This window comes from Erpetoichthys calabaricus, chromosome 13 (assembly GCF_900747795.2).
Source record: "Erpetoichthys calabaricus chromosome 13, fErpCal1.3, whole genome shotgun sequence".
Taxonomy (NCBI): Eukaryota; Metazoa; Chordata; class Cladistia; order Polypteriformes; family Polypteridae; genus Erpetoichthys; species Erpetoichthys calabaricus.
The window spans coordinates 36851853-36878667 of record NC_041406.2 but is presented as its reverse complement, the minus strand read 5'-3'; the positions used below and the strand labels follow the sequence as shown (position 1 = coordinate 36878667).

The window sequence follows — 26815 nt, the reverse complement described above, 5'->3', positions numbered from 1 at the left end:
TTCCCATGGGGACAAATAAAGTTCTATCAGTCTGTCTTACTATCCATTTTGTTTAAAAACCTAACATTTCTTTTCATTGCTGCGCAGATGATACACAGATATATCTTCCACTGAAACAAAGCAAAGCAGTTTCTTTTAAACCCCTATTGCAATGTCTGAATGAGATTAAAATATGTATATTACTAAATTTTCTTAATCTAAACAACATTGTCCGTTTTGGACCTTCTGATCTTACTTGTGCTCCTGCAAGTAATTTTGGCCCTCTGACAACCTACTGTAAACATTCGCAAAAAAATCTTGTTGTGATTTTTGGTAATATCCAATGTGGACACTAGAGGCGCTGTTGCCCCGCTAAACCCACTAGACAGACATCCAAGACACACTTGTAAAAGCACCAAGATGAATTCTTTAATAATTCTCTTCGAATAAAGTGCACAAAGCATCACACACTCTACAATTCACCAATAATAATACAATAATCAATACAACAAATCAATCCTCCACTCCCAGCAGCTTAGTCACCCAACCTCCCAACTCCGGCTCTTTTTGCTGTGTTTTGACCAGTCCTTTAAATAGTCCATGACCCGGAAGTATTCCTTCTCCGGGTCAAACGCCACATCATCCTTCAAGTAGCCTGGAAGTACTTCCGGGTTGTCATAATAGTAGGAGTCCCCAGGTTCTTTGTGAGCTCCCCCTGGTGGCACCCACGGCTCCCAACAGGGCTGAGGAAGCGAACTCCACATCCCAGGATGCTTTGACGGAATCTGGGGAACCGTTGCCATCCAGGGGAGCTGCCACCTAGCGTCCCGGGGGATGCAGTGCCCTAAAAAGCCTGCTCTTCCTCCTTCCTTCTGTTTAGGGATGTCCCGGCCAGACTGAAATGCCGGCCGTCCATCACACCAAATAAATTAACCCCATTGTTAAAGCCAGTTTCTATCAGCTCAGGGTATTAACTACAGCCAAGCCTTTTCTTTCTGCAGTTGATTTTCAAAAATGAATGTATGCCTTTTTCTCTTCTTTCCCTTATCCTTGTTCAGCTAGTCCAGAATGCTGCAGCCAGGCTCCTAACAGGCACACGAAAACATAATCACATAACACCAAGTTAAGCTTGTCTACACTGGCTTCCTGTTCGCTACAGGATTCTGTTTAAAATTGAATTGTTTGTTTTTAAGTCTGTGAATGGTTTAGCCCCCTCCTACCTTCGTGACCCCTTACACCCTTATTCTTCCAATCACTTTTGTCTCCTGACCAGAGGTCACTGCTTGTGCCAAGGTCTAGACTTAAGTGGCTGTGCCTTTGTAATAGCGACCCCTAAGCTTTGGAGTAGTGTACCCTTTTATCTTAGGTCAGCACTAACTTTGTTCACTTTCAAATCCAGTCTTTTAAACTTGCATGAGAGTTCTTTTTTAATGTATTTATATATTTTGGTGGTCTGCTCTCATTTTATGTGTTCATTTTCTGCATAGAAATGTTTCAAATGAAAGTGGCTGGGGATAAAATTATCCGTTGTATTTATATGAAACATTTATTGAAATCCTCAATCATTTTTGAGCAATGGTAGAAATTATGAAGCTTGCTATGTCTGACATGTCCCCTTGGCTATACTCCATTTGCTTTTAGTCTCCCGTAGTTAAATGATGTTTACTTCTGTCAAATGACTGCTGATGTTGGTTTTATTGCTGATAAATTTGGATCACGGAGAATAGATGTGTTGCCAAGGAGAGTGGTCAGAGTATCAGAGGGCTGTGTGACTCCCAGAACCAGATGTTAAATGGTATATTAATGTCATTTTTTAAAATTCCCACATGTAATGCTCTATAGTTGCTTGTGTTAAACATTTTGCCAGATGCCTGGACAATTTTTAATTCTCTTCAATTTTAATATATATATATATATATATATATATATATATATATATATATATATATATATATATATATATATATATATATATATATATATATATATATATATATATTGGTTTAGGGTTCATTGGTAATAATGTATGTACTGTGAACTGAGACAGCTTAACTATTAGCTAACCAAGCAATCCTGAAGAATTGAAAACTCTTTTTCCATTTGTCTTCATATGTTCTTAAGGTATACGTTAATTCTTTATTATTTTATTTCATCAGCAAATGTAACTAGCTTGTGTGTTACCGTTTCAGTCTCCTGTTTTTTGTTTTTCTCTGTTTCTACACCTATGAGAATTTCTTTTATGTCAATAATTCTAATATTGTACTCTATATGCCACATCTACAGCATCTTTACTGCATGAATATAGAAATCTGAAAAAAAAAATCAGCACTATCAGTAACCTCAGAGTTTTGATAGATAAACACTGCTGTCTAATGGAGGATTGCTGGTATATGAGGGTTTGTTTTGTTGGTCCATCCTTTACAGGCATTTCACATTCTAGTCATTCATACATAACCTTGACGATTCCAATTCTGAATTGTGTCCCGTTTCATATTAATAAACCTCTTTAAGCCTTCCATGGTCAATCAGTATTTATTTTTACTTGGCAACTTTCACAAAGAACGTTATGAATATGTGCCTTACAAAGGAGCACAAAATAATAAGGTAGCTACAGTACATCCCAAAAATGGGTACAGAAATGCTGTGTAGAAAAGGGAAAAATTATGTCACTTAGACGTTCGAAAAATAAAAGTAGCATTCTTCAAAAATCTTTTGTAGCCTTTGCATTCTATGATGGTTTTCCTATCGGGATTTTAAAACATTTCTCCTACTTTATTGTTTCTAGATTATTAAGGACCAGAAGCTACTGATAATTGTTGGTGGGATGTTGTTGATTGATCTCTGCATCCTGATTTGCTGGCAGATTGTGGACCCACTGAAGAGGACAGTAGAAGAGTACAATTTAGAGGTATTTATGATCCATTCACGAAAAATGTGTTTATCTCTTGACTACATATTATTTGTTTAACTAAATTCAAGTATACCCAGTATGGATCTAACAGAAAAATGGTGAGACTGTCACTTGTTATTTGCTATGATGCCATTTGTCATTCTGTTACAGAAAAGTATTTAATACTATTTAGTGTATGACATTCTGTACTCAAATACTTTTTTCGGGTTATATTTGTTCTGCTTAAACATCACATCTATGAATGTGCAACATTTTTAACCAAAATAAACTTCAATTATAATTGTCTGCAACATACTCCATTGGTAATTACACTGATAACAGTTTGATGTTCTTGAACACCCATGAGCTCACATTTGAAAAACAGAAAATGTGTGGCTCTGCTAATAGCATCCACATCCAGTCATTGAGACGCCATTGTAGCAGGAGAAATTTTCAGTGTTGGTATACTCCTTCATCGACTAGAGCTGTTGGAAAGTTTTTCATGGACTTAGATGGCCTACTCATGAGAGATGAACTTTCATGTTAATGTTCAGTGATTGCTAATAAATGGTAAGAGATCCCCTAATAATCTACAAACAATTTGAACAATGAAAACAACTCAAACAATGAACAATTTAAAACCCAAATGACAGCTGTTGTGAACGATATGATCTAACCAATTGGTGTAATGAAAACTTCCTGTAGATAGCTGAAAATAATTTTGGATGTGCACAGACTGCATACTGAAAATATTTATACTTTTCTACTTAAATATTACATTCTACAGTTTCACTTTTACTATTAAGGGTGGTACTTCTTTGGCTATAGGGACACCAAGAGGGAAACAGTGTTGATTTTTGCTTGTTTTTTACATTTCTCTGCACTTTATTTTTTTCATTTTACAGCCTGCAAGTGTGTGTGGGTGTGTGCGTGCGTGCGTGCATGTGTGTGTGTGTAGATGTACAGTAGGTAGGGTTCAATCTCTCTCTCTCTCTGTATATATATATATATATATATATATATATATATATATATATATATATATATACTGTATATATATATATATATATATATATAAACAGAGTGAAAGCATAAATTTTATATAAAAAATTAAAACATAAATTAATCAACTGTCATTTCAATAAAGAAGCCATTAATGCTAAAGATGAAATTATAAATGAATAAGGCAAAAGGATCCCACCTGTGTATTACGATAATTAGAGACATTGCAGGATATTTCCTTTTTTGTCCTTCATTTTCTAAGTCAAATAATTTGAATAATTGAGGACTAACCAACATGTCCTGGTTTTTATTTTATTTTAATCCATCTTTGATATAAAAATTCCTCACATGTGCGCAGTGTGCCAAGGTCATTCAAATTATGAGTGCATTATTTACACTCATGTCAGATTCATGGCATTGGTCTATACAATAAGAGACTTTTATTGATCCTTTAGTCACAAAGTACAGTAGGAAAGGCCACCTTGACAGTGCAAAGACATTTAAATTATTATGTCTGCCTTATGAGAATTCACTTTCCTTTATTTCATCTACCCATCCATTTTCTGAATCATTTTTTATTTCTTACAAAATCATGGATAGCTGCAAGTATCACTCATGGGATCTATCAATCTAAAGTATATTTCACTTTAATATTTAAAAAAGTTTTCTATCTATCTATCTATCTATCTATCTATCTATCTATCTATCTATCTATCTATCTATCTTCCACTTTGTCCTTATTGCCTGACCTGTGTAAACAATAGCGTTTCCACTTGTTTTTGTATGCATTTTTCCTAAGCATTTTTATTGATCAGGCACTCCTTTTGTGGGATTTTGAGGTTCTAAATTCATCCATCCATCCATCCATTGTCCAACCCGCTGAATCCGAACACAGGGTCACGGGGGTCTGCTGGAGCCAATCCCAGCCAACACAGGGCACAAGGCAGGGAACCAACCCTGGGCAGGGTGCCAACCCACCGCAGGACACACACAAACACACCCACACACCAAGCACACACTAGGGCCAATTTAGAATCACCAATCCACCTAACCTGCATGTCTTTGGACTGTGGGAGGAAACCGGAGTGCCCGGAGGAAACCCACGCAGACACGGGGAGAACATGCAAACTCCACGCAGGGTGGACCCGGGAAGCGAACCCGGGTCTCCTAACTGCGAGGCAGCAGCGCTACCACTGCACCACCGTGGTTCTAAATTCATTTCTGCTATTTACTTTTCATTTTTCTGCACACGTTATTACAGTAATTTTTTTTAAAAATTTGCAGAATTTCACCTGCCATTTTGTTTTCATAAAGATAGCTGCTGTTTTTGAGTCTTATCATTAGGACAGCTGCCTGCATTGCTAAGGGCGCGTCCTCAGCTGTCGTGACCGGATGTAATTGACATGAAGGGTTACAGGCTGAAGGTGCATTTCCTCATTCAAATTGCAGATAGAAATTCCTTTTTCAAAATGAGTTTTTACTCTGTCTATTTTGTTTTATTACTCTGGTTCTGACCTTGTGCTTACAACATTTTCACATGACATCAAATTTAATTTTTGGTTTGTCAATCATGTTGTTGATCTCCTGGTTTTCAGCCCATTTCTGTCCTTCACTCTTCTCTTGGTCAGCTCTCAAACTTTTGTTAGCTTACTGACGCAACACCATTATGTGAACATAACACTATAGTTCTGATATTAAAGATAACAGGAATAAGTAAAATTACTTCAAGCCAATGTGCAGTTCTTGCTTCTGATTTAGGTTGCTTCTTGAATTTAACAGGGCTCTTAGGATAGGGATGTGCACTGGCAATCCTGTAAACGCAAGAATGGACTCTACTTCGTTGGGTAGTTGAGCAAGACCCTTAACCAGCAATTGTTCCATCTTAGGTATGAGGTTAATCTGCATCCAGACCCGCAAACAGGTCCTCCAACTTACTGGGAAAAGATGGGTTGGTGGCAGGATTGGCACTCCAGCCACTGTAAAAAACCTCACACAGTTCAGTGTGGTGCTGAGGTGTCACCTGCTGCACTCGTGTCCCAATCCAAGTGGTTCATCAGGTGGTAGTTGTGACATTGTGCTATCAGCTCATGCTCCCAACCTCTTGAATTAAATACTAAAGGCAATAATATTTTGATGTATTTTGCTGTTTTCATATATTTAATTACATAGCCAGGGAATCTATTTGGATCAGATGAGAAAGTACATAAATGATAATTCTGTAAATGATCAAGTTGGAACTGTCATAAAATATATTTCAGGGGTTAAAACCTAAAATCCCCTCCCCTGGTTATACCTGTGTGTACAGTACCATGGCTAGTGCTGTCTCCTTACAAGTCCAGCATCTTGAGTTTGATTGCCACGCAAGTTTATTGCCTTTGTGGATTCTGCACATTCCCAAAATTTCCTCGTGAGTTTCTTTTCTGAGTACTCTGGTTTTCCTCCCAGATCCTTGGTGCCATGGCTGTGTTAGGTTCATTGGAAATTCCAAACTTGCACAGAATAGGTGTGTGCAGGAGTGCTCCCTGTTTGGGGCTGGTATGCCGCTGAATCAAGACAATGAGAAAGAACAAAAGAAATTTGGTGGATGGAAGGAGATGGTTCAGTCCATCAAGCATGTATTTTTAGCCAGTATCTAACATGTCCTATTATCTTATCCAGAAACTTCTTAAAGGTTGTCAAGGTTTCTGCTTGAACTCCATGACTTGGTAGTTTGTCCTTGATTCCCACAGCTTTTTCAAAAAAGAAGTGCTTCCTGTGTTCAGTCCTAAATGCATTTCCCTTTAGTTTCCAATGGTGTCTTCGAGTATGTGATTTGTCGTCTGGATCTACTGTATCAATGCCTTTGAGAATTTTCAAGATTTTTATTAGCTACCCTTGCAGTCTCTTCTGCTCGAGACTTAAACAAGTTTAATTCTCTGAGCCTGTCAGAGTAGGACATGTCCTTAAATCCTGGGATGCACTTCATTGTTCTCTGTACAGCTTCAAGTGCTGCTATGTCTTTTTTGTAGCGTAGTGTATTATACAGTCTAAGCAAAAGGTCCCTCGATTTCTGTTGGGAAAGGCTTTGGCTAACCTGAAATAAGTGAGTCTTAAATTATTATATACTGTACATTGTAAATATATTCTGTAGCATCAACGCCATGTGCCAATGGATTCTTGCTCTTTACATCACTCTTTTATGTAGCTTGCTATCTTTAAAAGAAGCACTCACTGTTGCCGCATTAGTTGATCTATACTAATAAAAGGCAAAGCCCTCACTCACTCACTCACTCACTCACTCACTCACTCACTCACTCACTCACTCACTCACTCACTCACTCACTCACTGACTCACTCATCACTAATTGTCCAATTTCCCGTGTAGGTGGAAGGCTGAAATTTGGCAGGCTCATTCCTTACAGCTTACTTACAAAAGTTAGGCAGGTTTCATTTCGAAATTCTACGCGTAACGGTCATAACTGGAACCTCTTTTTTGTCTATATACTGTAATAGACTGCAGCTCGATGGCCGTGGGAGGCGGAGTTGCGTATCGCGTCATCACACCTCCCACGTAATCACGTGAACTGACTGTGAACGCAGTACGTACAAAACAAGGAAGAGCCCCAAAGAGCGCTGAAGAAAACATTCATTACACAATTGAGAAGGCAGCAAAACAATAAGAAGCGACCGAGTGACGCATACAAGCATATTCATAAGTGCAGCTACTGCGGAAACAAAGCATGGTGTAAACCGTAAGTTTAAATTAAGTTTATAGAAACGCTCCTGCTGCCGTTTGCAATACCATATTCGCGACATACAAGTTTAATAAGAAGACACGAGGTATAAACGAGACTTTGGATCACTTTGTAACGGAGTTAAAATTGCTGTAGCGAGAAACTTTTAAGTGCCGGGTCTTAGCTAACATTAAATAAAGCCGTGGACATCGCAACATCACACAAGAGAGCGGCTCACGTGAACTGACTGAACGCAGCACGAGTGATCACTTCGATGAATCAAACCTGTTCAAAAAACACATTACACAATTGATAATGTAGGAAAAGAATATGAAGCGACTGATGCAAACAGACATATTCATGAGTGCAGGTACTTCGGAAACAAAGCACCGTGTAAACCTAAAGTTTAAATTAAGTTCATAGACCTACAAAAGGTTGCAATTGATTTGAGGCAAGATTGCTTTTCTCCTGTACAACTATACGTTGCATTCTCAACAGTAAGCTTGCACGGCTTGGTCATATTACCAGCGGAGTGCTGAACTGACAATGTGGTATACAAAGAGAACTAAAACAATTGTAATAAACGAACAATAAAACAGCAGAGAACCCGTGGATTAAATAAAAAGGCTGCTTCCTTGGCGAAGCAAGGAAAAAGGATGACCTTATATGGCGTTCGTTTATAAAACAGCGCAGAACCTGTATAAAGGCTGCTTCACAAAAAAACAGCAGAACGCCTTATATGAGCAGGTAGTCAGCTAAAGAAGAGAATCAATAAATAACTACAATTGTAATAAACGAACAAAAAATAGCGGAGAATCCGCGGATTACATAAAGGAAATGGGTACCTGAACAGAAAAGTGAGTCTCAAATAGCTACACAATAACTATAACAATTGTAATAAACGAACAATAAAACAATACAGAACCGCTAAGTAAGGAGAAAGGATGGCCTTATATGGCGTCCGTTTATAAAACAGCAGAAAGGCTGTGTAAAGGAAGCTTCACAAAAAAACAGATCCTTAACAAATTGTTATTGGTATATTTTCCCTCAATTTAAAAAGGTTTTCTTTTCTTCTTAATAAAAATTTAAAAGCAGTACTTCGTTGCTACGAAGCGCGCGGATTTGGCTATATATATATATATATATATATATATAGATATGTCTATATATATATATATACTGTATATATATATATATATAGATATGTCTATATATATATATACTGTATATATATATATATATGTAGATATGTCTATATATATATATATATATATATATATATATATATATATATATATATATATGTAGATATGTATATATGTAGATATGTATATATATATATATATATATATATATATATATATGTAGATATGTATATATATATTGTGACAGACGACCGGCTATGGACTCCGGTCGTCACCCCCAGGCCGCTAGGAGGAGCCCTCCGGACAGCATATTTGTGCCCCGAGTTCCAGCAGGGCCTCATGGACTTTGTAGTGTTTTGACACAGCCCTGCTGGATACCTTGGGGGCCGCCAGGAGTCGCTGTAGGAGGGCTAGTGGGCACTGGCATGCCCTATAACCCGGGAGTGCATCTCAGTCATGTGACTGGAAGAAGCGATGTGCTCCCGGGATGAAGAAAAGGACTGTTTGCCCTGACCCGGAAGGAAAACGGACTTGTGGGTTTGGCTTGGAGCCACTTCCGGGTCAGGGGCTATAAAAGGACTCTGGGAAGCCCAGAACACCGAGCTGAGCTGGGAGGTAGGGTGGCGACGTGTCTGGGAGTGGAGGATTGTTGATTAGAGAATTGTTTATTGTTTAATGAGTGTGGAGTGGAGGGTGCTTTGTGCACAGTATAATATTATAATAAAATATTATTATACATTCACCTGGTCATCAGAGTGGTACCTGAGGGTTCGAGAGGTGGACACAAGCCTCTACTGCTACAATATATATATATGTAGATATGTATATATATATATATATATATATATATGTAGATATGTATATATATATATATATATGTATATATCCATCCATCCATCCATCCATTTTCCAACCCGCTGAATCCGAACACAGGGTCACGGGGGTTTGCTGGAGCCAATCCCAGCCAACACAGGGCACAAGGCAGGAAACAATCCTGGGCAGGGTGCCAACCCACCGCAGGATATGTATGTGTATATATATATATATATATATATGTATATATATATATGTAGATATATATGTAGATATGTAGATATATATGTAGATATGTACAGTATATATATATGTAGATATATATGTAGATATGTATATATATATATATATATATATATGTAGATATGTATATATGTATATATATATGTAGATATGTATATATATGTGTATATATATGTAGATATGTATATATATATATATATATATATATATATATATATATATATATATATATATATATGTAGATATGTCTATATATATATATATATATATATATATATATATATATATATATATGTAGATATGTCTATATATATATATGTAGATATGTATATATATATATATATATATATATATATATATATATATATATATATAGATATGTATATATCCATCCATCCATCCATCCATTTTCCAACCCGCTGAATCCGAACACAGGGTCACGGGGGTCTGGTGGAGCCAATCCCAGCCAACACAGGGCACAAGGCAGGGAACCGTATATATATATGTAGATATGTAAATATGTATATGTATATATATATGTGTCTGTATGTGTATATATATATATATATGTATATGTATGTATATATGTGTGTGTGTGTGTGTGTATGTATGTGTGTATATGTATGTGTATATATATATATATGTTGATATGTGTATATATATATATGTATATATATGTGGATGTGTATATGTATATATATATATATATATATATATATATATATGTATATGTAGATATGTGTATATGTAGATATGTATATATATATGTATATATGTATATATATGTTTACATAACCTCTTTAACACACTACTTCTCCACTGCGAAGCGCGGGTATTTTGCTAGTATTCTTATATAACTTTTGCAAGCTTACTTGTTTTTTGGCTGGGATTCCATCTACATGAAGGAATGGCAGCACATAGTACTGGTGACTCATCCCAAAGCTCATGCACCTTGTCAGTGCCATTACAATACATTTTTTAACACACGTATTTAACACACATATTTTTTCAGCCCATTGCAAGGCAAACTCATGCACACACCTACAATCACCCACACTGGCCTACACTCAATCTTTAAAATTAGGGATTTACTAGGGGGCTTCGATTGCCCACCCCCTTCCCCACCGAGGCACGCTACACTCCAGCCACTTCGCGTTTCTGCCTCTTGCGTTGTGAAGAGGGAGGCTGAACACATGCTAAGGAGATGCGCTCACTCCTCCAAAACCCCCTCTTAAACGGTGATACAATGGGAAACAAACACTTTTTTTATCTCCTCTATTCTCGATCAGCTGGCTTGCTGCTGCTGCTGCTGCTGCTTGTGCCGTGCTGCGTGATCTGCATGTCGTGCTGCGCTTCGAAAGCCTGTACAGCAGCTGTCCTCTCTGTCTTGCGGGACATTAAAGTGTCTCCGAGAAAATCACGTCTCAACCCAAGATTTTTTTATATAATAGAGAGATATAACACACATCCACTCACTGTCTAAACACACTTACTCCATTTTTAAGAGGTGTAGAGGCCTGCAGCCCATATAGCAGACTGCAAACAATATTGTTGAGTAGCTGTATAAAACATTTAAATGCATACAGTATATTTTCCTATATTTAAGTGAGGCTTTTGAACTAGAATAGTATAAAAAATATTGTTTTGAAATACTGTTCTGTTGAAAAGAGGCAGTCTGAGTGCAAAAAGTACCCAGTGTAATGGGCATCCCAATGGTGACAGATTAACTCGGCTTCAACACCTAAAAACAAGGAAAAACAAGTTAGACTGCTGAGCAAAAATCTTCAGGGAACCTGAATGTGAGATATGTATTTCTCTGAGGAAGGGTGTTTACTAGTTATTCTGAATTCCTCAAAGATATTTTGGGGATATCCTTTGAACAGTAAAAAGCGATTTGATTCCATGCAAATTAAGCACGTTTCTTTTAGCTACTGTTGCAGCAGACACAGATAACATTTTGACATTTTTGCATTCTCATTTTACTTATGGCCAAGTTATTCACAACTACAAATTCAAAGGTAAAATTGAATGTTTACTATAAATCTATTTTTATTAAAGTAATAAAAATTTAATGCATTCACTTTTTCTGAAGCCACCCATCAAACTTCAGAGCTGCAGTGATCAGACATAGGGCAGAAACTTACTCTGAGCATGTGGGCCAGTTGTCGGGGGCACACACATCCCCTCACTCCTAATTATACCAGGCCCTAGCGCACATCTTTGAGATGTCAGAGAAAACCTGAAGTACCTGGGGAATATTCACATGACCACATCGAGAGCACACACTCGAACACACTGAGGTAAACATCATGGCTGGTGCCTAACCCAGATCCCTGGAGTCTGGAGGGGAGTAGCACTAATCTCAATGCCAATATTTCTTTTTCTACATTTCTGCAGACTTGCATTTTGTCCACTTTTGTTTTATATTAAGTAATGTATAAAAAAGTAAGTTTTACAAAGCTTAAATATTTTAAATTAATCATGCGGTATAGTTCAGCAGGTCCTCCAAACATTCATCAGTCCTTTAAAAATGAAGATAAATTACAAACATTAACATAATACAGAGAGAAATATGATTGTGACATGCAGCATTTATTTATAGGAAGCATAAGTATATAATTAAAGAGGGAAGAAGCCTCAAGTTATGAACTGACCGTATTAAATTAAAGACAATTAAGGGTTTCAGTCATTAGAAAAGCTCTATTATGTGCGGAATACAAAAATTGCTTATATATTTATTTATTAATTCTTTTAGCCACAAAAAATGGAGTGCAGGGCCCATGACACTTTCTTCATGTGAATTCATGGAGCCTTTATGAATTTAATTAGTACTAGATGCACAGTAGCTATACATAAATCATTCAAGTGGACTACCAAATAAAAAGAATTGCTGATAAATAAGCTCATTAAATTACAACCTAGATATTGCCATTTTAAAATCAAGAAAGCTGCTCACTCTGTGCAAAATTCAGTATACATGGTATAGATTCTCTCCTTACCTTCCTATAAATGGGATGTCTAAGTGAGAGTTTATAGCCTGCCCTGAAACCAATATGTAAAACTGTTATTTACGGCTTAATGCCTGCCAAAACTGTACAGTTAAATAGTAGATTTCTCTAGGGAATTTAAAGTAGCAGAATTTGGAAATGAGTTGTCTTTAAGAGAACATAACATTCCCAAATCCACTCAATCCAACTCCTTTCAACTCGCAGCAGGCCAGAGCTTTTCACTGTAGCTTTGAGTTCAAGGAAAGGAGACATCATAGACAGGGAGCCAGTCCATCATAGAGCCCTGTCATGTACCATACTCATACTCACACTCACTCAGACATTGCCCATCTTTGGGGAAATATGAGGAAAATCCTAAGAAATAATGGCAAGAAAGGGAGAGGATGTGCAGACGCCATACAGAAAACAACTGAGCACAGGAGTCAAACCCCACACTCTGGGTTTATGAAGCATCAGGTTGAATTACACAAAACTGTGCCACCTGACTTTAAGACACAGTATTCTATGCTATGCATCCATAAGGTTCTGCTCACTTATTTTTCAATTCACGGTTACAGACAGGCTGCACTTATTACAGATTGTAACTGGCATGCAGCAGGAACTAAACTGGATGCTGTGGCACACTCATGCACACATACACAAATAATTACCCATCTCTAACATAGCACCCAACTGATCTATTGTCAGCCCAAAGAACAAATATTTTTGGTGTTTCTCCATGCCATACACAGAGACCAGCTGGCACCTCCAGAACCTACTGAATGATGAGTCAATGAGAGCTAACAATACACCTGAACATTCAAGAGCTTTGTGCACACACTGAATGCCTCAACTAGTGATGAATATTGTCATGGAAAGCAACCATTTCCAGCAAAATCGGTAGCAAAGCAGGAACTGAGGACCGATCCATCAACACACTTACTTACTTGCCTCAGATTACCTTTTTAGGTTCATCCTTCTGCCCTTTATGTGCCTCTTTTTATTGTTCTATTTTTGTTAGTAATTCCTTATTTTATAAAAAAAAAAATCCTGTTTGGATTGTCTTTACAAGCCAGAGTTTTATGGTTTTCTCTCTCTTGTAAAACATTTTGATATATTTCTGAACTTTGATTGTATTTTGAATTTTTAAAGCGTGTTCCCCATTCTGGGCCTGAGTAGGATGAAGCCTGTAGGAGTAGTTGGGGACTGGCTGTCTATCCGTGAGGCTGTTTTAAGGTCCTGGCCTACTTTGGGGCTGATATCAGAGGAGTACACCACCAATTGCCATGTTTGGAACTCCTTTTTTATAACGCCTTCCTTATACCTGATAAAGCTGGGATATGTTTCAGCTCCCCCTAACTCTAAGATTAAGATAGATGTATCATCCATCCATCCATTTTCCAACCCGCTGAATCCGAACACAGGGTCACGGGGGTCTGCTGGAGCCAATCCCAGCCAACACAGGGCACAAGGCAGGAAACAATCCCGGGCAGGGTGCCAACCCACCGCAGAGATGTATCATCAAATAAAAAATAAAGTATGATATGTTTGTATATTTTCGATACCATAAAGAAAGCTATAAAATGGGAAGAAGGTAGTGGTATTTAGTGAATAGAGAAATGCAGTTGAATAGGTGATGTTGGCAGAAAGGCAAACTTTTTTTAGCCTATAGGCATCTGCATCATTTCTGAGAATTAAAATGTTGCTTCTTGGAAGCTAAGTAAAGTATAGAAATAGCATATGGTTAAAAGAAACAATACCCAATGGGCTGGATCAGACAGCAAGTATTGATCTAAATAGGAGTAAAATACAGAGACACCACAAAACATTACAGGAGAGGTCTGGGTAGTGCAGGGAATCCTAGCTCCACAGGAAGCTTTGTATGACATTCATTTCACTGTCTAGCTGGCAGACTGAATAAGCAATTATTTAGTCAAAGCCCACCTTATTCCTGCTTTTTCAATTTTTCAAAAATGTATAATTTCTTGCTACACTCCAAGAAAGAGCTTCATTAAAGGATGAGAAGGGTTGTTATTGTGACTGCTCAGATATTCAGTTAAGTCTTATAAATATGACATCAAAAAGAAGAAGAGAAATCTGTATATTAACAGCATAGATAGAACCGACCAATCCATCAACACACTTCTTACTGTGGAAACATGGAGTGCATTTTAACAGGCAAGCCTCTGAAACTAATCACACACCTGATGCCAATAGGCACACTGAATTTAAATGAATAACCGAGGCGTTCAGTTAGAGGTAAGTTTAAATAAATGATGTACACTAAATTACAGAATTCAGATCAGTGTAAGAAGTAACTACTGATCTAAGCAGGCCCCGTTTGGGTGTGTGTGTATGTGTTGTTCGATGGACTGGTACCCCATGCACAGATGATTCTTGCTTCAGCCGCCCATAACCGTGACAATTATATTAAGAAGGTTTTAAAATGTTATGGATTGGAGACATGAACTGTAACAACAAGTGAACTATAAAATGTTTTATGTAGAATCATTAAGAATATGTACCCTCACAAAGAAAACAAGCTTGTACTATAATATCAAAAATATGAACGGTTCAGTAAAATAAAATCACTACAGTCACATCTAATTTGCAAGGCTATTTTGAATGAGGGCATACTTCATATAAATAATAGGCTGGCTGCCATGGGTGTAGTGGATGTGTCAATCATCCTCGAAAAATTTGAAAAGATGGTAACAAATGATAAGGCGCCCAACTGAGACCATTGTATTAGCACATTGTTCTTTTCTACGGTATAAAGAGGTCTTTGTAATGATACTGACATTGTGGGATAGCCTGTAAAAAAATAAGCTGAAGTAGCACTTGAGCCTACAGGGTTGCATAAGGGAGAGTTCTCTTATAAAAATGATGTTAGTTTTCACTTTGATTGCAGTAGACATTACTATTTAACCAGCTAGAGTATATTCAGTAAGGGCCAGGACCTATAATAGTTTCTTTATATGCAGTGATTCTGTAATTAATCAATATTTATCACTTTTTGTTGAGTGTCATCCATACTGAGAACTGATGCAGATCACTTTTTGCAAAGCAGTTAGCAATACTTAAAAGCAGAATGCAGCAAAAATGCCTTGTATGTGCAGGAAAATGGAAAATACTGAATGACAAAATTTCAAATGTATTCTCACAGATGAGTTTGACTAAAGAGTGTAGGAGATAACACAAGGAAGGTTCGTAATGTTTACTCAGGTGGGTGTTCTCCCCTCCATCATGATATTTGTTTGTTTTGGATTTTTCCCCCTCAGTTGTCTTTGTGAATGACTTGTGGCCATTTTAACTACTGTATCTTATGATCTTGCTTCATTTTCATCACAGCTATTTTATGTTGCTACTTACATGGCACAGCAATGTTGTTTGGTATTTCTATGCCTGTTGCCAATCACGTGACAAGAAAATGATGTCTTCTTGCTCCACCTATTTAAGATGGTGGCACACACTACATCGATTCTCAGCTTTTGCTTTTTTTTTTTTTTTTTTTTTTTTTTTTTTATAAGTATTCCACAATGTTTGCTGGTGTTATAGTGTTAGGACAGTCACAATTTTGGTTTTGCACTCTAATTTTTCTTGGTGGCTCATTTTGACTTTCTGGGTATGACCTTCTTGTCTTGTTTAAACAACTACTTTTGTTTTTTCCTCTTTTTGCATTCTCTTGGGTCTGTTAGAGAGGCAGCACCAATCAGGGTGCATACAGTATCTCACATTTCAGGGTGCATGTCCCAGCATGCACGAGAGCTCATAGTGTTATGGGATATGTACTGAGAGAAAGAGAAGCACGTGTACCATTCATTTCCACACAGAGAAACAGTTATTTGTAAGTTAATTTGTATGTAACTTGCATTACCTGTTCGTTATACAGTTAAGATGTAACATTGTTTAAAGTGTACTGTTTAGTGTTTTCAAAATTAAGAATGTTTACCACAGTGTTATTTACATATAGTAATATTTATTTTAATAATACTTTCATGACCTCTCCTTTAACCGCCACCTTATCGTGGTGGAGGGGTTTGCGTGTCCCAATGATCCTAGGAGCTCTGTTGTCCGGGGCTTTATGCCCCTGGTAGGGCCACCCAAGGCAAACTGGTCCTAGGTGAGGGATGAGACAAAGAGCGGTTAAACAAACCTTCTATGATGAATGAAAACTTTGGACGGCGTTTTCCCTTGCCCAGACGCGGGTCACCGGGGCCCCCCTCTGGAGCCAGGCCTGGAGGTGGGGCTCGATGACGAGCACCTGGTGGCCGGGCCTGCACCCATGGGGCTCAGCCGGGCACAGCCCAAAGAGGCAATGTGCGTCTCCCTTCCCATGGGCTCACCACCTATGGGAGGGGCCAAGGAGGTCGGGTGCAGTGTGAGTTGGGTGGTGGCCGAAGGCGGGGACCTTGGTGGTCCGATCCTCGGCTACAGAAGCTGGCTCTTGGGACGTGGAATGTCACCTCTCTGAAGGGGAAGGAGCCTGAGCTAGTGCGTGAGGTCGAGAGGTTCCGGCTAAATATAGTCGGACTCACCTCGACGCACAGCTTGGACTCTGGAACCAATCTCCTTGAGAGGGGCAGGTCTCTCTACCACTCTGGAGTTGCCCCCGGTGAGAGGCGCCAAGCGGGTGTGGGTATACTTATTGCCCCCCGACTTAGAGCCTGTTCATTGGGGTTTACCCCGGTGGACGAGAGGGTAGCCTCCCTCCGCCTTCGGGTGGGGGGATGGGTCCTAACTGTTGTTTGTGCGTATGCACCGAACAGCAGTTCGGAGTACCCACCCTTTTTGGAATCCCTGGAGGGGTTGCTAGAGGGCATACCTTCTGGGGACTCCCTCGTACTGCTGGGAGACTTCAATGCTCACATGGGCAATGACAGTGAGACCTGGAAGAGCATGATTGGGAGGAATGGTCCTCCCGATCTGAACCCGAGTGGTGTTTTGTTATTGGACTTCTGTGCTCGTCACGGATTGTCCATAATGAACACCATGTTCAAGCATAGGGGTGTTCATATCTGCACTTGGCACCAGGACACCCTAGGCCTCAGTTCGATGATCGACTTTGTGGTTGTGTCGTCGGACTTGTGGCCACATGTGTTGGACACTCGGTTGAAGAGAGGGGTGGAGCTGTCAACTGATCACCACCTGGTAGTGAGTTGGCTTCGATGGTGGGGGAGGATGCCGGTCAGGCCCGGTAGGCCCAAATGTGTTGTGAGGGTCTGCTGGGAACGTCTGGCAGAGCCCCCTGTCAGAAGTAGCTTCAACTTCCACCTCCGGCAGAACTTTGACCACATCCCGAGGGAGGTGGGGGACATTGAGTCTGAATGGGCCATGTTCCATGCCTCTATTGTTGAGGCAGCTGACCGGAGCTGTGGCTGTAAGATGGTCGGTGCCTGTCGTGGCGGCAATCCCCGAACCCGTTGGTGGACACCGGCGGTGAGGGATGCCGTCAAGCTGAAGAAGGAGTCCTACAGGACCCTTTTGTCCCGTGGGACTCTGGAGGCAGCTGATAGGTATCGGCAGGCCAAGCGGAATGCGGCTTTGGTGGTTGCTGAGGCAAAAACTCGAGCATGGGAGGAGTTTGGGGAGGCCATGGAGAACGACTTTCGGACGGCTTCGAGGAGATTCTGGTCCACCGTCCGGCGTCTCAGGAGGGGGAAGCAGTGCAGTGTCAACACTGTATATGGTGGGGATGGTGCACTGCTGACCTCGACTCGGGACGTTGTGGATCGGTGGGGGGAGTACTTCGAAGACCTCCTCAATCCCACTAACATGCCTTCCAATGAGGAAGCAGAGCCTGGGGACTTGGAGGTGGGCTCCCCCATCTCTGGGACTGAGGTCACCGAGGTGGTCAAAAAACTCCTTGGTGACAGGGCCCCAGGGGTGGATGAGATATACGCCCGGAGTTCCTCAAGGCTCTGGATGTTGTAGGGCTGTCTTGGTTGACACGTCTCTGCAACATCGCATGGACATCAGGGACAGTGCCTCTGAATTGGCAGACCGGGGTGGTGGTTCCCCTCTTTAAGAAGGGGGACCGGAGGGTGTGTTCCAACTACAGAGGGATCACACTCCTCAGCCTCCCTGGAAAAGTCTATTCGGGGTTTCTGGAGAGGAGGGTCCGTCGGATAGTCGAGCCTCGGATTCAGAAGGAACAGTGTGGTTTTCGTCCTGGTCGCGGAACAGTGGACCAGCTCTACACCCTTAGCAGAGTCCTGGAGGGTGCATGGGAGTTCACCCAACCAGTCTACATGTGTTTTGTGGACTTGGAAAAGGCATTCGACCGTGTCCCTCGGGGAATCCTGTGGGGGTTACTACGAGAGTATTGGGTACCGGACCCCCTGATAAGGGCTGTTCCGTCCCTGTATGATCGGTGCCAGAGCTTGGTCCGCATTGCCGGCAGTAAGTCGAACCCGTTTCCAGTGAGAGCTGGACTCCGCCAGGGCTGCCCTTTGTCACCAATTCTGTTCATAACTTTTATGGACAGAATTTCTAGGCGCAGCCAGGGCGTTGAGGAGGTCCGGTTTGGTGGACTCAGGTTTGGGTCACTACTTTTTGCAGATGATGTTGTCCTGTTTGCTTCATCAGGCCGTGATCTTCAGCTCTCTCTGGATCGGTTTGCAGCTGAGTGTGAAGCGGCTGGGATGGGAATCAGCACCTCCAAATCCGAGACCATGGACCTCAGCCGGAAAAGGGTGGAGTGCCCTATCAGGGTTGGTAGCGAGAACCTGCCCCAAGTGGAGGAGTTCAAGTATCTCGGGGTCTTGTTCACGAGTGAGGGAAGAATGGAGCATGAGATCGACAGGCGGATCGGTGCGGCATCCGCAGTAATGCGGGCTCTGCATCGGTCTGTCGTGGTGAAAAAAGAGCTGAGTCGCAAGGCGAAGCTCTCAATTTACCAGTCGATCTATGTTCCTACCCTCACCTATGGTCATGAGCTATGGGTAGTGACCGAAAGAATGAGATTGCAAATACAAGCGGCTGAAATGAGGTTTCCTCCGTAGGGTGTCTGGGCTTTCCCTTAAAGATAGGGTGAGAAGCTCAGTCATCCGGGAGGGGCTCCGAGTAGAGCCGCTAGTCCTCCACATCGAGAGGAGTCAGATGAGGTGGCTCGGGCATCTGATCAGGATGCCTCCTGGATGCCTCCCTGGTGAGGTGTTCTGGGCACGTCTAACCAGCAGGAGGCCCTGGGGAAGACCCAGGACACACTGGAGGGACTACTTCTCTCGGCTGGCCTGGAAACACCTTGGGATTCCCCCGGAAGAGCTAGAAGAAGTGGAGAGGGAAGTCTGGGCATCTCTGCTCAAGCTGCTGCCCCCGCGACCCGACCTCGGATAAGCGGAAGAGAATGGATGGATGGATGAATAATTTCATGTTACTACATTACTATAATATTTGACTTTAAGTTTTTGATACCGTTTAATGATAAACTTTATTGCTTAAAATTTCATATTGCAGACGTTACTAAATAGACTAATTTGAGAATAAAACTGACATCTAGTGGATGTTGTGTAATTGACTATAGATTTTTCTGTATCCTTTCTTTATTGTAGACCACACACACACATATTCAAATACATATATGGTTCTATATATCCTCAAATAAATCAGCCATAATTTCTTCTTGAGCAGCTTTGTGGAATACTCTGAATCCTTTACCATTGTTCTGACCAACACTCTGGAATGAACATTACATGTCCCGAACTCAACAGATCCTTCTTTGCTATATGGTCCTTATAAGTAATTTTACATTTTGGACTAGCCATTTATTCACTGTTTTGGCCATAGGTGGGAGAGGATTTCATGATTTGTATGGTGCCAGTGAGGTTACTGCCTAAACAGAACAGTAGTGCAGAAAGTTGAACATCAAATTATACAACTTGTCTTATTTAGTCATGATGGGGATTGGCAGCTGGGAAACCAATTGATATTTTGTTAGGGAAGAAAAAAAACACTTGCCACATCAGTCAAACAGTCACAGGCACTTGAGAATTAGAAAACTTGGTATGATGAAGCAAATTTGAACATCCTTGCTTATCACATGGCTATATATCCAACTGAGAAAGGGCGTTTTCAGCAATCTGCCTGGGAAAGGTTCTTGTTATGAACTTAGAGAGTCCCCAAAATCCTGAAATTACTGAAAATACCAACTGGAATGGAATATTATCATTAAACCCTTGGAAGTAGTAAGGTTTGAGTTAGGGTTAAAAAAATTTAGTAGATTTATTGGTTATAAAAATGCTCTGTAGTAACAGGAAACTCTGTGTAGCAAAAAAGGAATTGCCAGCAAAGTCAGTCCAAGAAGAACAAAGTCCCAATACAAAATCCAATGAGTAGTTGAAAACAGAGGAAAAAGGTTAAAAATCCAATGAATTACAGAAGTAAAAAGCACAGAAATAGTCGCAAGAAACACTCACCAACTCCCAAATGCATCTGAATGAACCACAAGGGACTGTGGGTTTCCACCACCTTTATAGGGCTGAAGGCAGTCCCTTGCAGTGATCAGCAGGTGGCTCTGCCTCTTAGGGAACCACCTACAAAACACATGGCACATAACACAGATTTTGGGAATACAGCAACCAATAAACAAAAGTAACATTAACACAAATCAAAGACTCAAAAATGAACAAAAATGCATAAAACAATATAGGGGAGGAGCCCTGACCTGAAATATAACCTCCATTGTCATAACCTGAGTTGTATTTTAATTCTTTTTCAGTTGTTACTTGACCTTTTTGGGGGTTTGAAATGGTCAAGTAACACAATGGTTTCATTTCTTTTTATTTAGATATGTTCTTCATAATGCTTAAAAGTAAATTTTGTTTGGGATGTGGGCACCGCCATTCTGTGCATTCTGTTTGGTGTGGTAACCAAGCAGTTCTAGAAAAGGTTAACCAGAAGCATGCAGTGCATGACATCGTCAAGTCAAGAGTATGAACATCCGCATTATACCTGTACACCTCCTGGTATACAAACAAAGAAAAGACTAGCTAGCTCTCATTAGTGTTCCAGTTGGATTTTTGGCAACAAATTCTTAAAATTAATTCACTACAACTGATTACATGAAACCATCTTGGTTTCGACTCCTTTACTATGTTCTTTGACTTACAATTCCAACTTTGCAATCTGGGCTTATTTATTAGAGTATTGTCCTCCCAGTTTCGACCTTAATTAAACCCCAGTCAGTCTCCTTTTTTATTTTTCATTGAATTTATTAAAAGTATCTAACATTCTATACAATCAAGTCAAACTTAACTAAACTAAGATCGAATCAACCCCCACCCGTGAGAAAGAGAGGAAGGCCAACAACCAGCGCAAAACTGTTAAGAGTAGTAAAGAGAGAAAGGAGTCTTCTCCCCCCAATATAAAAGCTTATTCTAAAATGTTTTTGATGAGGTCCTGCCAGATCCTCTAAGTGAGAATTAGATTTTTTCCAATTTCAAATAGTGTATAACATCAGTTACCCACTGAGTTAGAAGAGGGGGGTTAGGATTCTTCCACTTGAGCAAGATACAGTAAGTCTATGTGCTAGTAGTGAAGTAAAGGCAATTAAAGTTTGTTTGTCCTTCTCCTGATTCCATTCTTATTTAAATGCTGCTGCCACCCAGCAGAGTTGGTACAACTGCAGCATCTATCGGTCTAGGTAATAAGCACACAATTGCCTTGAGGCATCTCTAGTAACTCCTGGTCACCCTGACTGTAACTGCAGTTACCTGCATTAAAGCCTGGTGAAGGAGCCCAAAGAGACGATTATGATTACAATAAAATGACCCTACTGTGATAAAATAAAAGAAAGTTTGAATTTATAAATTGACACAAAGAACTACCTTTGAAAATCATCTCTTATTTTTCGTGGGTGACATGCAGTGGGTCCTAAAACAAGTTTTCAAAATATGTCACATTGAAATTATCACACAGCAATGTGCATTAAGAAGATAATGCGCTAAAGTAAAATTACACAGAAAACATTGATGGCTGACCTACTTTCTTTTCTTTTCAGACTAAGAAATTAAAAAGCTGTGGTAGACATCTGACAAGTAGATGAAAACATGACTCCATAGAAAAACAGAAAATGTCAGCAAATAAATGAAAAAAAAAAATGGTATTACTGCTATACTGTGCTCACTAATTCATGTATGTATAATGAGCGATTTAAAAAGAAATGTAATTCTATAAATAATTATTTTAATACTAAAGGCTGTGCAATATCTCAATCAGTATACCTTAGAGGATCATCTGATAAGCTAAAATCCTTTCCTTCTTATCCCATTCTGCTTGCAAGATAAGCAAAATAAGTCATAAATTTGCATGTGTGATAAAACACGTCATTTTCCTTTTTGAATTCTTCAGCATTTGAAGCTGACTGGCTTCTAAAAATGATTTTTAACAAGGTGCAACTAATTTGCTGTATTGGAAATACAATTGATCACAAAAAACAGAAGGCCTGATGTGTCAATCCTGCAATACCCTGTTTTGTCTCTTCACTTTACTGATAGCTTATTTTGTATTTGTTTCTGTCAAATGTGCACTGATGCTGGCTTTGTTATTTATCAATGTGTGCTATGGAGAAATGTGAGTGATCAGACTGTGTAGAGACTTCTGAGACCCCGAGCTAGATTTTTTTCAGTACATAATTGAGGCAGGTGTGATGACAGCCGCCTGTAGTCTTGTCTGCATTTATTATTTTATGTGCTGGCTAGAAGCCTCAGGAGCAGACTGAATGCTTTATGTAAAATCTGTCCGCTGCATTAGCTTATACTATGAACTTACTGCTATAATATAGTAGGTTTACATTTATGCCCACTCAGTAATATAGAAATCAATCTCCTCTATTAAAGCACCCCTGCTTGTTGCTGCCTTTTTTCCCCATATAAAAAAAGGACAATTAAGGCACCGTTAGGCATTGCAAAGGGCTTTATGATTTCACTATATTTTCAGAGATGCAGGGAATACAAACAATGGAAATATTTTAGTATTGCATTGTCATGGAAACAGTCACAGCTCTGACACTGATATGCTGGCATGCAGCAGCAAATATTCTGAGGGGAAAATAATCATTTATGAATCAATTACCGCAGTAACTGGAATGATAGTTATGAAAAAATTAACATTTATTGTTCCATTTGTGTCTTGGAATTCCTTAGGTTCAGGGACATTAACAGCTGTGTTAAAGTGCCACCACTATCGTGTCCTCAGACTTGGAGAGATGATAATGTAAAATACTGATATCTTTGATGTGGAAATACTCCTTAAGAAAAATGTTTAATATTTCAAGTAATTGGATTGAACATAAAAGCCGTCATTAGCCACTCCTGTAGAATGCAGTTAGGAAAGAACATGTCTAGAATGCAGCGATAGTCAAACCCCCTGAGAGACCAGCAAGCTACCCATCATATATTTAAAAAGACGACAGCAAACCCAATGGGAAACAGGGTGCTTTTATCAGAAATGCTTAAGCTCTGTGGAGTCTAAGAAATGATTGTACATCGACTGAACCAAAATCCTTGCCCTCTTCCTTAATTTAGTGAAAAATGAGTCTTCATTTTAGGTGCTCATTTTTAAATAAGCCATCAGTTTTTTTTATAAATTAAATCCCATAATCACCTTTACTGAATGCTTTAAAAACAGGTTGGCTAAGTACGGGATGCTTTATGTAATCATTTTGAGTTTTGAGTCCTGCCATGTGCAAAAGTTTGCTGATGACACTGCTGTCGTGGGCTGCATCAGGAGTGGGCAGGAGGAGGAGTATAGGGATCTAATCAAGGACTTTGTTAAATGGTGCGACTCAAACCACCTACACCTGAACACCAGCAAAACCAAGGAGCTGGTGGTGGATTTTAGGTGGCCCAGGCCCCTCATGGACCCCGTGATCATCAGAAGTGACTGTGTGCAGAGGGTGCAGACCTATAAATACCTGGGAGTGCAGCTGGATCTTAAATTGGGCTGGACTGCCAATACTGATGCTCTGTGCAAGAAAGGACAGAGCCGACTATACTTCCTTAGAAGACTGGCGTCCTTCAACATCTGCAATAAGATGCTGCAGATGTTCTATCAGATGGTTGTGGCGAGCGCCCTCTTCTACACAGTGGTGTGCTGGGGAAGCAGCATAAAGAAGAGGGACGCCTCACGCCTGGACAAACTGGTGAGGAAGGCAGGCTCTATTGTAGGCACGGAGCTGTACAGTTTGACATCCGTGGCAGAGCGACAGGCGCTCAGCAGGCTCCTGTCAATAATGGAGAATCCACTGCATCCACTAAACAGGATCATCACCAGACAGAGGAGCAGCTGCAGCGACAGACTGCTGTCACTGTCCTGCTCCACTGACAGACTGGGGAGATCATTCCTCCCCCACACTATGCGACTCTTCAATTCCACCCGGGGGGCTAAACGTTAAAATTATACAAAGTTATTGTCTGTCTGTATACCTGCATTGTTATCGCCATTGTTATCACTCTTTAATTTAATATTTTTCTTTATCAGTATGCTGCTGCTGGAGTATGTGAACTTCCCCTTGGGATTAATAAATAATAAATTATTAATAAATTAATAATCTATCTATCTATCTATCTATCTATCTATCTATCTATCTATCTATCTATCTATCTATCTATCTATCTATCTATCTATCTATCTATCTATCTATCTATCTATCTATCTATCTATCTATCTAAATGAGAAACCTGCAGCGCTTGGAAAGCTTTGGGATGTTGCAGGAAGTTGACGTCCTTTTTACCTTGATAATCCACATCCACTAACATTCAAAAGGTTTCTCTAATGTCCAATTAGGACACTAAAGGAATGGCTACTGAAAATGGCACTTGGTAGTCATATGTGAATAATAAACTAAAGATCAGTCATTTTAAGCAGTTATAGCCTTTAGAACCACCAGTAATGCCTTGGCTGTATCAAAACATGTTCTTCAATTTAAAGTCTGAATATTCCAAACTCTAATAGTAATTTATCAATTGTTCACTTTCTGATAGAAGGCAATAGAGGCTAGAGACTAGATCCATAGTAAAAGACCAAAAATAATCAAATTCATTATTATTATTACAAATAATTTGTGTAAACTGACTGTGAAATAGTATAAAGCAATACCCCACATTTGTAAGTTGAAATTTCAATTTTTAACCTTCTGGGAATGGCTGTAAAAAATGAGACCACCGGTAAAGATTTAAATATCAAAAACAGCACCATATTCATGGTCAGTGACCTTGAAATAGCATAAAATGACACTCCACATGCTTATATTCCCTCCCCCCATTTTTTGCAAGTTTTGTGAGAAGGAGTAACTTTGATCCCTCGTATCCCATAAAAGGGTGAACTTCTGGGGTCAGTTGATGTAGCATACACAACTTCAACTCCTTCTGATCATTGTTGCTGAAAGAGCCTATTGGTTTGCTCTTAATAACAAGGGTAATTCTTATGAACACAATGTTAAAAATACTCTGTTCCAGTTTATAATGCATACATATCTTAGATTTTGCATTCTTTCTCTACTTCTTTCCCATATAACCTGCAACAGAGGAGCTACATGAACAACAACTTGCTTTAGGAATTCATCTTCTTTTGGCTGCTCCCGTTAGGGGTTGCCACAGCGGATCATCTTCTTCCATATCTTTCTGTCCTTTGCATCTTGTTCTGTTACACCCATCACCAGCATGTCCTCTCTCACCACATCCATAAACCTTCTCTTAGGCCTTCCTCTTTTCCTCTTCCCTGTCAGCTCTATCCTTAGCATCTTTCTCCCAATATACCCAGCATCTCTCCTCTGCACATGTCCAAACCAACGCAATCTCGCCTCTCTGACTTTGTCTCCCAACCGTCCAACTTGAGCTGACCCTCTAATGTCCTCATTTCTAATCCTGTCCATTCTCATCACACCCAGTGAAAATCTTAACATCTTTAACTGCTACCTCCAGCTCCGTTTTCTGTTTTTTGGTCAGTGCCACCGTCTCCAACCCATATAACATTGCTGGTCTCACTACCGTCCTGTAGACCTTCCCTTTCACTCTTGCTGATACCTGTCTGTCATAAATCACT

The 26815-nt window shown here is 39.8% G+C and overlaps 1 protein-coding gene across 1 annotated transcript in view; it reads left to right on the top strand.

The window, feature by feature from the left end:
- Window positions 1–26815, top strand: part of gabbr2 (gamma-aminobutyric acid (GABA) B receptor, 2) — a 911705-nt gene that overhangs the window by 692493 nt on the left and 192397 nt on the right. The window contains exon 13 of the mRNA XM_028818131.2: window positions 2765–2887. Coding sequence (XP_028673964.1) covers window positions 2765–2887 — 123 coding nt within the window. The remainder of the gene's footprint in view (window positions 1–2764; window positions 2888–26815) is intronic.